This window comes from Schistocerca gregaria, chromosome 3, assembly GCF_023897955.1.
Source record: "Schistocerca gregaria isolate iqSchGreg1 chromosome 3, iqSchGreg1.2, whole genome shotgun sequence".
NCBI lineage: Eukaryota > Metazoa > Arthropoda > Insecta > Orthoptera > Acrididae > Schistocerca > Schistocerca gregaria.
Window position 1 is genome coordinate 861,631,331 of NC_064922.1, and position 12,019 is coordinate 861,643,349.

The following is a 12,019-nucleotide window of genomic DNA, read 5'->3' on the forward strand; positions in this document are numbered from 1 at the left end:
TTCATACTGTAATTTTATTTTAGATAAGAACAGCTAGTGAAGTTTCCTGTTTTTAACTTTTTAACGTTGATAAAATACAATTTGTATGAGTTTTTGTGTCCTAGCTGACATTAATTTGGAGTGTGTAGTTGTTTTATATGGTGATATGTTCCCTAGGCTCAATTCTACACAGGGGTTTTGTTCTGTATACTGATCATGTACTACGGTGTAGTAATGTGTTTAGCTCTTCATGGTCTTATGGCATATTCATTTTCATTTTCAGGCAATGAATTAATAAATGTTCAAAGACCACAACTCTATGAGCACGCAACCAAGTAAATGGAAGTCAAGCATCACAGATGAACTGCTCCCTTCCATCATACTGTGGAATACTGCAACAATTCATAGTGTGGTGCAGGTTTTCTTACACTATAAGAAGTTCTGATTTAGCCAATAGCTTCAATGTCTCCAAGATGCAAAGAACTGCCACACAAGGGTTGCAGTCTAGGTGGCGTAGTGAAACAAATCACTTTGGTGAAGTGATGTATTGCACAAGAATTTTCTGAAGGAATGAATGATGATGGCCACTGTAAAATGTTTTATTTTCAAAATGAATCAGATAACCTATAGGTTGGATATATATTTTATTTATGTGTATGTTTCACAAGATGGATAGACGCAGCACATCTACAAGGCAGAACAATGATAAACATCGTACCACGTTTGCAGTACCTGCTGCTCGAGGAGTTTGTTCAGTGCCATCGCTTCCTGCCTTGGAGATACGAAGTGCGCCATAAAGGAAGAGTGGGCATGACGATGTCTATTATGTCACAAGCACAAGAGAAAACTTGAGATATGGATACGCTCAATTGTAATCCATTAATTAAGACAAAACATTTCTGAAATTTTTCCTTAATAATTTTTTTTGCAAGATTCCAAATAAAGTAACTGTTTTGTAACACTGAACTGGATGGTGCTAGGGAGGAACTGATGAGGTTAAGGGGGAGAAGGGTGAAGACAGGTGGGAAGTGGTAGCAAGGAACAGAGGCCACAGAAAGAGAACAGTATCTGACAGTTTCATCATTGGCACAAACAACAGATTTGCCTTTCTACCTCAGTCAACTAAGGAAGAGGCTCAAGTAGTTGTAAGCGTAGTCAGTACTTAACAGACTTTCACTAGGAAACCAACTGTTGCAAAAAAAAGTAGAAAGTAGGAGGAAAGTTCTGTTGTTAGGTAGCAGACATGGAAGAGGTGTGGGCCAGATCCCGCAGGAAAAATTAGGTGGCAGGTACCAGGTCACAAGTATTTTCAAGCCCAGTGCATGTCTTAGCCAAGTGATAAGAGCATGTAGGATAATTGTGCAGGGGTTTTACAGGACTACAATACTGAGTGTGACCTGGTAAAAATAGCATCTGCAACAACCCATACAAAGGTTGGCTTGGTTCCTGCTTTCATGCGGTATGATCTGCCCCAATTGAACAGCTCTGTCAGGAGGGTCAATATGCAGCTAGATCAGCTGCTTCAGGCGGCTATTTTGTCAGGCATAGGTTTGGTTCCCGTTGATGGTATTGGTAGGTGGTACTTCACAAGACACAGCCTGCATCTCAATAAAAAAGGGAAGGGTAAACTGGCTGGGATGAAGCAGAATCTTTAAGAGTGGAGGGGAGGGGGGAGGGGCACTGAAACTCATGGGAGTACTTTTTTAGGCTAAGATCAGTGTCCACTCATCCTACATTGATTGAAATTAAACTTAACGAGATGTTCAGACAGGCAGGTACTTGAGATGTGAAAATATCACAAGATTCTCATAGCAGTTCAGTGAAAAATAATGTTAGTATGTCACAAGATTCATATGAAAGCACAGCGAAAAATAATGTTAATATTTTGCATCGGAATATCAGGGGATTAAGAAACAAAGTAGATGAGCTTCTTGTTTGTTTAGAAGATTTAGAAACTGAGGGCAGAATAGTTGTACTATGCCTGTCTGAACATCATATAGTCACAGGTATGTAAATGATAAATGTGGGTGGATACAAGCTTGCAGCACACTTAAGTAGAGACAGTATGGAGAGAGGACGAGTTACCATATGTGTTAAAATCTGTCACAGTGTGAAAAATTTGGAAACTAAAAAATTTTGCATAGAGGAACATGTGCATGTGAGCTTAAACTAAATAATAGTGCTTTTATAATTGCAGCCATGTATAGGTCCCCATAGGGAAATTTTCAACTATTTTTGAAAAACTTAGATTCTTTGTTGTGCTATCTGTCAGACAGAGGAAAGCAAATTATTTTTTGTGGGGATTTCAATGTAGATTTTCTGAACAGTTCAATAGAAAACTTGACCTTTAAGTATTACTTGGTTCTTTCAATTTGACATCAGTTATTGATTTTCCTACTCAGGTGGTACAGGAAAGCAGCTCACTGATAAATAATGTTTTCATAGACCAAGATAAATTTAATCAAATAAAAACTTTTCCTGGTAAGAATGGTCTGTCTGACCATGATGCACAGCTAGTTACAGTATATGATATAGCTCCATATAGTAATGCGAAACAGTCCTCCAAAATAGTGCGTTCAATTAACAATTCAACAATTCAAAATTTTAGCGAAAGTTTGCAACAGTTAGACTGGGACAAGGTGTACAGGGAACATGATGCTAATTTAAAATTTAACCTATTTCATGATACCTTTGCGAGTATATTTGAAAACAGTTTCCCTAAGAAAACAGTGAAATATAATTGTAAGAAACCATATAAAAAGCAATGGCTTACTAAATGGATAAAAATATCTTGTAAACAGAAAAGGGAAATGTATCTTATAGCTACGAGGAGTAATGTAAAAACTACTGCACTGTAATAAGAAAAATTATTAAAAATTCCAGAAGTATGTGCATTATGTCTGAGATTAGCACATCTGATAATAAAATTAAAACAATATGGATTTTATCATTAAAAGGGAAACAGGGCAGCCAAGAGCAGAGGAAGAATATTTCTATCAAATACAATGAAAAGTTTGTTAACAAGGAGTCAGAAGTAGAAAACATTTTTAATAATCATTTTTAAGTGTTGTAGAGAAAACAGGCTCCAGCTATTCATTAGAAAATGCAAGGCAGTGTGTGGAAGAGGCAGTACCTATGCAATTTGATAAAATTGAAATTCAAATTCACACAAAAGTAAAAGCTCACATGGAACTGATGGCATTTCCAACACAGTACCAAAAACTTGTTCCCAACAAATAAGTAGGATTCTCAGCCACGTATGTAGAAGCCTGATGAAATGAGGCATTTTTCCATATAGATTGAAATATGCTAATGTTAAACCATTGCATAACAAAGAGAATAGGTCTGATGCTAACAGCTACCGCCCAATCTTGCTTCCGACAGCTTTATCCAAAATTCTTGAAAAAGTAATATATTCATGAGTAGCATCACATATTTGCAAAAATGAAGTACTAACAAAATGTCAATTTGGTTTTCAGAAAGGCTTTTCAACAGAAAATGCTATATATGCTTTCACTGATCAAATATTAAATGCATTGAATAACCGAACATCACCCATTGGGGTATTTCGTGATCTCTCAAAGGCTTTTGATTGTGTGAATCTCAAAATTCTTCTAGATAAGCTCAAGTCATCAACAAAAGCAAAACAAGGATAATGGAATGTAATTGAATTAAGTCGGGCGATGCTGACGGAATTAGATTAGGAAATGAGTTTTGCTATTTGGGGAGCAAAATAACTGATGATGGTCGAAGTAGAGGGGACATAAAATGTAGACTGCCAATGGCAAGGAAAGCGTTTCTGAAGAAGAGAAATTTGTTAACATCAAGTATAGATTTAGGTGTCAGGAAGTCATTTCTGAAAGTATTTGTATGGAGTGTAGCCATGTATGGAAGTGAAACATGACGATAAATAGTTTAAACAAGAAGAGAATAGAAGCTTTCAAAATGTGGTGCTACAGAAGAATGCTGAAGATTAGATGGGTAGATCACATAACTAATGAGGAGGTATTGAATAGGATTGGAGAGGAGAGAAGAGAAGTTTGTGGCACAACATGACTAGAAGAAGGGATCAGTTGGTAGGACATGTTCTGAGGCATCAAGGGGATCACCAATTTAGTATTGGAGGGCAGCGTGAAGGGCAAAAATCGTAGAGGGAGACCAAGAGATGAATACACTAAGCAGATTAAGATGGATGTAGGTTGCAGTAGGTACTGGGAGACAAAGAAGCTTGCACAGGATAGAGTAGCAAGGAGAGCTGCATCAAACCAGTCTCAGGACTGAAGACCACAACAACAACAACAACCAGGTCAAGTATTGTGGTATTAGTGGGACAGTGCACAAATGGTTTAATTCATACTTAACTGGAAGAATGCAGAAGGTTTATGTTAACAGTACAGATAGTTTGCAAAAATCAGCAGAGTCCCTGGGGAGTTATCAAGAATGGTGTCCCACAGGTTTCAGTATCGGGTCCCTTATTGTTCTTAATATATATTAACGACTTTCCACTCTATATTCATGATGATGCAAAGCTAGTTCTTTTTGCTGATGATACAAGTATAGTAATCACACCCAACAAACAAGAATCAGCTCAGGAAATTGTAAATGTCTTTCAGAAAATTATTAAGTGGTTCTCTGTAAATAGACTCACTACATTTTGAGAAAACACAGCAATGTACAGCAAATGGCATAACACCATTGATAAATAGACTATGTCCGCCCCCGGTAGCTGAGTGGTCAGTGCAACAGAATGTCAATCCTCAGGGCCCGGGTTTGATTCCCGGCTGGGTCGGAGATTTTCTCCACCCAGGGACTGGGTGTTGTTTTGTCCTAATCATCGTCATTTCATCCCCATTGATACGCAAGTCGCCAAAATGGCATCAAATCAAAAGACTTGCAACTGCCAAATGGTCTACTCGACGAGAGGCCCTTGTCACACGACAGTTAGTTAATAGACTATGAAGAGAAGTCTGTTGCTAAGGCAGAATACTCAAAATTTCTGGGCATGTGCATTGATGAGAAATTGAACTGGAAGAAACACACTGATGATCTGCTGAAATGGTTATGTTCAGCTACTTACGCTATTAGCGTTATTGCAAATTTTGGTGATAAACATACACTCCTGGAAATGGAAAAAAGAACACATTGACACCGGTGTGTCAGACCCACCATACTTGCTCCGGACACTGCGAGAGGGCTGTACAAGCAATGATCACACGCACGGCACAGCAGACACATCAGGAACCGCGGTGTTGGCCGTCGAATGGCGCTAGCTGCGCAGCATTTGTGCACCGCCGCCGTCAGTGTCAGCCAGTTTGCCGTCGCATACGGAGCTCCATCGCAGTCTTTAACACTGGTAGCATGCCGCGACAGCGTGGACGTGAACCGTATGTGCAGTTGACGGACTTTGAGCGAGGGCGTATAGTGGGCATGCGGGAGGCCGGGTGGACGTACCGCCGAATTGCTCAACACGTGGGGCGTGAGGTCTCCACAGTACATCGATGTTGTCTCCAGTGGTCGGCAGAAGGTGCACGTGCCCGTCGACCTGGGACCGGACCGCAGCGACACACGGATGCACGCCAAGACCGTAGGATCCTACGCAGTGCCGTAGGGGACCGCACCGCCACTTCCCACCAAATTAGGGACACTGTTGCTCCTGGGATATCGGCGAGGACCATTGGCAACCGTCTCCATGAAGCTGGGCTACGGTCCCGCACACCGTTAGGCCGTCTTCCGCTCACGCCCCAACATCGTGCAGCCCGCTTCCAGTGGTGTCGCGACAGGCGTGAATGGAGGAACGAATGGAGACGTGTCGTCTTCAGCGATGAGAGTCGCTTCTGCCTTGGTGCCAATGATGGTCGTATGCGTGTTTGGCGCCATGCAGGTGAGCGCCACAATCAGGACTGCATACGACCGAGGCACACAGGGCCAACACCTGGCATCATGGTGTGGGGAGCAATCTCCTACACTGACCGTACACCTCTGGTGATCGTCGAGGGGACACTGAATAGTGCAAGGTACATCCAAACCGTCATCGAACCCATCGTTCTACCATTCCTAGACCGGCAAGGGAACTTGCTGTTCCAATAGGACAATGCACGTCCGCATGTATCCCGTGCCACCCAACGTGCTCTAGAAGGTGTAAGTCAACTACCCTGGCCAGGAAGATCTCCGGATCTGTCCCCCATTGAGCATGTTTGGGACTGGATGAAGCGTCGTCTCACGCGGTCTGCACGTCCAGCACGAATGCTGGTCCAACTGAGGCGCCAGGTGGAAATGGCATGGCAAGCCGTTCCACAGGACTACATCCAGCATCTCTACGATCGTCTCCATGGGAGAATAGCAGCCTGCATTGCTGCGAAAGGTGGATATACACTGTACTAGTGCCAACATTGTGCATGCTCTGTTGCCTGTGTCTATGTGCCTGTGGTTCTGTCAGTGTGATCATGTGATGTATCTGACCCCAGGAATGTGTCAATAAAGTTTCCCCTTCCTGGGACAATGAATTCACGGTGTTCTTATTTCAATTTCCAGGAGTGTATAAGTAAATTAGACTATTATGCCTATTTTCATTCACTGCTTTCAAACTGCAGCACTGCGAATAAGGAAGTTCGATCAGAAAAGGTTGGCGATTGTGCTGAAATAACAAGGTGGGCAAGACTCTAAATAACAGGAAGTCTTAGCTCACAATCAGACATTATGTAGGCACCCGATGTCATGGTAAAGAACCAGCCGAACATCATAGCGGCACTTTACTAGGATAGAAGAACAAAAGTTGATTTTTACAAAAAACACTGTCTAGATCACATAGTAGTGTTGTCCACCCTTCCCCTCCCCCTCCCCATCCCCACCCCCCTCCCCAACATACTATTACAGGTTTCAGTTACTGTTATCACATGATCCAAACTTAAACTTCGTAATTAAATTTCAGTGTCAGGGTGTAGAAAAAAAATCTATGACAAAATCAACCAACAGAACTTGTGTTCTAAACACCATTATTAATAAAGACTTCATAATGACGATGGACACAGTTCAAGAATTTATTTTCCCGACTAATAATTAACAACAACTGATCCCACTGTGCAGCTTGTAACTGAATTCTACTGACAACTATGTTAGAAAAAAGCCCATCACGTGGTGTGTCACTTCAAACAAAAATTTTCAGGTAGCAAAGTTTTCCTTCTGTTTACACCGTAACTACAAGATAGGGTTTTTGACAGAAGGAATTTTTTTTCCTGGCTGTAAATGTCCCTGATACACTTTCACACAAAACTCAAAACATTTGGCATGTTTATCACAATCATCATACACACCTTGCTCGGAGGTGTCACTGCTGTTGGGACTAGAAGTGAGCGAGCCCCAGAGCCCAGCTTCCGCATACCAGCTGCTCCCGCTGCCGCTGCCTCCACCCGCCACTGCTGCGGACCGTCTGCTGCCTGCAACAGTTGATATCAGCAGTCAGCTTCCTTCAAAACTCAAGTGCCTTCAACCTGTGCTCAGGACTGGCATGAGAAAACGTTAAGCTGATGTGATAGGGTCAGCTGCTAAAACGTACTTATACACACGAACATTGATATTTGATACACGTCTCCCCTAACCTTTCTGAATATACACCTGAGAAACGTGCAGCTGAAAATGCCTGCCCAGCCTGGAACAGATCCACACATACAAGAACGTAGACGTCACTCGTATGAAACATATAGCATAAAACCAGATCGCACGAAGGATACACCATTTGACTAGCTGTGCAATGCAGGACCATCTCCAGCAGCCGGAAGCTCTGTTCTCACAAGGCAACAAACAGAATGAGAAATTCGAGCAGATTTTGAGTAAAAGCACATCAAATACGGAGTGGAGGATACATTTGGTGTGCCAGAGCACATTATCAAAACAACTTTTAGTTTCGTTACTTTCTCTTCACTGTTTTCATCCCTCTGATAGCCTACTGATTCCCTAACTAATCTTTATAATTTTTCTTGGTTCTCTCAATGTAGAAACTGATTTTCTAGTTTTAAACATAACAATTGTCACACAATTAACTTAGATAGTGACTTATAAAATGTGTAGCAAGTACAAGGCCTTGCAGTTTAATATACAGTTTTCTTGTTAATTATATACGAAGACTACAGATTACACTTTTGGCTTAACAGTATTTGAAGAACCACAGCACTCAGATGATAATGCACTCAAGGCAAAAGAGGTTGCTACCAGGGTACAAACAGAAAGAAGAATTCTTTTACACACATTTTCAATCCCTACTACAAACAGCAGAATCTCAATATTTCCTTGGCACGTTCCATTCTTGGTGTTTCGTGCAACCCTTTCTTCCATGCTGTTTGTTAGGTCAGTCATATTACACATCTGATGAATCTTTCTACTTACATGACACTACTGTCACCAAAAAGGCCTGAGGCAATGAGAGAAAAAGGGGGAAGGAGGAACATCATTCCAGGATGAAATTTTTATGCGGTTTTGAAAAATACTCACAGATTCTGCTGTTGCTGATTGCAACGATACTCCAAACATGAGGTCTATCAAATTCAGAGAGGTGCTCTGGGCTAGTAGTTATGCCGATATCGACCAATGTGAAGGTAATGAGCCCAATTTCTGTAGATCACTTTGGACTTTTGTCCCAGCCAAAAGTTCTGAGCCAGAAACGGCTCACGCTAGTGAGACCATTTGAAGAGTTGCTTGAGTCATAAGCAACAGAGCGCTCTGATGTGCAAACTACTGAAGTAGTATCAAATCTAAAGGGCTGCAACAGCCTTGTAGCCATACAATGCGTATTTTCATAACAAGTCATAGGTACTAACTTTTTATAGACATGCTGACACAGTCCTTTACATGTAACTTGAAATGAGCTGCTGCTAGCAGTCAGATATATGCATCAACTGAGTTTAAAATAAAAACAGCTATGTTCTTAATGAGTGCCTTTTGTTTGTTTGTTTGTTTGTTTGTTTGCTTGTCCTTTCTTAAATTTTATTTTACAGTTTTTACAATGTAACAAATGGGTAAGGACTATGCTTGTTGTAGCCGGACACAAAGGGAATTGGCCACAGTCTGGAAACAGCTAGAAGCTATATTGGCAACAGTTAACAGGCTTTGGGCTACTGCTTAATGTTGCAATGATAATATTCAGCAGAAATTCAAAAGCGTTGTTAAATATGTCTTATAAAAGTGTGCATCAAACATCGTTTTAAGGGACAGGAAAGACTCATCATGGTTTAAGAGCTTAAGTTTCAGTCTTACGTAAAGGCAGTAAGACCTCTCCACAGCCGAACTATTATCATTGCCGCCTCCAGTGCAGAAAGACCCAGGGTTCAATCACCAGTACTGCATCAGATTTTTACTGAGGTGGGAAGGTATAGAATGGGATCCTCTCCTCACTCTCATGAGGTTACATGAGGAGGAGCTGCTCGAATAAATAAGCAGTGACACCACGAGGATTCATCTCCTGGTAACAGTGGCTGGTGGGACCATTGACGTGGTGATTGTACATCCCACCATCACAGACTGCTCCTCGTACTGCCTCACAGCCAACAGTCTACCAGCCAGAACAGGTCTAAGGCCTCATCCACGATTGGTGTTTTTATTTGTGTAAAGTCAATAAGCAGATCAAAACCACTATTCACTTGCTCAGTGACCATGCTGGCACCAAAATAGAAGGATACAGAGGAAAAGCCAAAATGCAGAATTCGGTCTTCTGAAATCATTTCACCACAGAAGACTGTAATACGGTTCCCCCTTGTGGTCATAGCACTGATGGCAGATATTAACAGAAATGATTGGAGAATGAAAAAAAAATAAAAAAACAGCTACAATAGTTAAGCAGTGGAAAATCATCAGGACCAGATGTGATAACTGTGATGTTCTACAGAGATAATGGGAAAGAAGTTGTTCCCATTCTAGCAGCAGTTTATCGTAAGTCACTGTAGCAAAAGTATACCTAGTGACTGGGGGGGGGGGGGGGGTGGAAGGGGGGGGGGGGAGGAGGAGGAGGAGGTGGTAGCAGCACAGGTCATTTCTGTTTATAAGTACGGTCGTCAGACAGGCCTATATTTTTTTAGACCTCACTGGCATCAGTCTGTTGCAGAATAGCAGAACATGCTCATGCTGCGTGCTCAAGCTTTATGAGGTTTTCAGAGACAAAAATCTCCTCTATAACAATCACAATGGATCCACAAATGAAGACTTGTGAAACTCAGCTCATTCTTTATGTCCATGAGATACAGAGCACCTCAGAGATGCTCCAATAAAGAAGCAGTGGCACTATGAGAATTCATCCACTGGCAATAACAAACGGTGGGACTGGTGACACATGTAAGGCATTCTATACAGTTCTGCTCTGCCGTGTAGTGTAAAAATATGAGCTTATCAAGTATCAGACCAGATTTGTGACTGGATTCACAAATTCTTTACTGATAGAACTCACCGTGTCACTCTTAATGTAACAGTCAATGTATGTAAAAGTAATTTCAGGAGTACTCCAAGGAAGTGTGTCGGACTGTTCCTGTTGAAAGCACACACTGTGTCCCAGAAATGTTGCGGCAAACTTCTAGGTTATGTAGAGAACATGACGAGGCTTGTAAATTGTATCGCCACAAACATTGTTGTAAACTGCTAGGTGGAGCTGTATGTGAAAAGCACTGGAGGGGCCCCACAGCTAGGTGGGCTGTAAACGAGAGTGCTGGAGGGTGGATGTGATGATTTCCTCATTCTAACACTAGTCAGCAAGAAATGGCATACAAACAGTGAGCTCACAGACACGCACTTAATGTGCGGCATTGCCGAATGCAGTGGACAGGCTGTCAGACACATTCATCACGAGGGCTTCCCAGAAAGACATCGATATCACCACAGTTTGTTTGGATATCTGCATCAACTTTGTGCCACCACAGGTCATTAAGAAGTGGCAGAATTAGTGAGAGCAGGCCACAATAGATGCTTTCATATGTCAAGGAAGAAAGTGTTTTGGTGTTTACGGAGACTGATTCAAGCATCAGCATGTGTGCCACTGCTTCAGACTTAAGAATGTCTTATATGTACCCAACACATTCTGAATGCCAAGTCCTTACAGGTCTTTAATGTATAAAAGGTGCAATTACTGCAACACAATGACCATCTTGCATGTGTATGTTTCACACAATGGTTTCTGCAATAAAGTGACAGAGATGTACTTTTTCCCGTTTACGTGTTGTTCACTGATGAGGCCACATTCACTACGGATGGCATATTCAATCACCACAAGAGTGTTTGTGGTCACTAAAGTTCCTCAAGGGGCACAACACCAGGTGGTACAGTATCGCTTCACAGTTAATGTGCGAGCGCATTTGGTTAGCGACTGCTCAGTTTCACCATACCTTTTATCCGGCTCGATTGCCACAAATTATCAGACGTTTCTGGAACACGTTCTTTCTGGCTTGCTTGAAGATTTTACTGCAAATATGAGATGCAGCATGTGGTTCGAACATGATAGGTCACAAACTCATTTTGGACTGGCTGTTCGCACGCATTCGTACAATTCATTCCCGCACTGATGGAGTAGCCATGGTTGGCCGATTCCCTCACAACCACACTCACCAGATATATCGAGCCTCTCATTCTTTCTATGGGCAGCAACAAAATCTCTAATGTATTGTGATCCTGTAGAGTCTAAAATAGATCTCACTGGAAGAATTGTCTGTGCAGCTGCTGCAATCAAAGAAATTCCCAGTGTGTCCAGCAGACCGTGCTCGCTCAGTGTTAGTAGCGCTCGGTGTCTGCTGATACAGACTTCGAGCACCTGTTGCAAACATTAGAGCTACATGCATGTCTTACACCGTGTGTATTCATTATGTCCAATAAATGTTTCACATGGCTCACTCTGGTTTCCTTTCCAATCTTCGACCTCTGCTACCATTTACCCCCGTCACTATGCAATTCTTAATCCTTTTAATGTGCCTCACATTCCGTAGAAGTATGTCACATTATTTCTGTGACAACCTTTATATAAATGATCTAGTGGATAATTTCAGCAGCTCCGTGAGGCTGTTCACAGATGATG

At 41.9% G+C, this 12,019-nt stretch overlaps 1 protein-coding gene across 3 annotated transcripts in view; it reads right to left on the reverse strand.

Moving 5' to 3' along the window:
- Positions 1-12,019, reverse strand: part of LOC126354875 (rho guanine nucleotide exchange factor 26-like) — a 444,136-nt gene that overhangs the window by 48,354 nt on the left and 383,763 nt on the right. For all 3 annotated transcript variants that reach the window (XM_050004883.1, XM_050004882.1, XM_050004884.1), the window contains one exon: positions 7,290-7,412. In XM_050004883.1, coding sequence (XP_049860840.1) covers positions 7,290-7,412 — 123 coding nt within the window. The remainder of the gene's footprint in view (positions 1-7,289; positions 7,413-12,019) is intronic.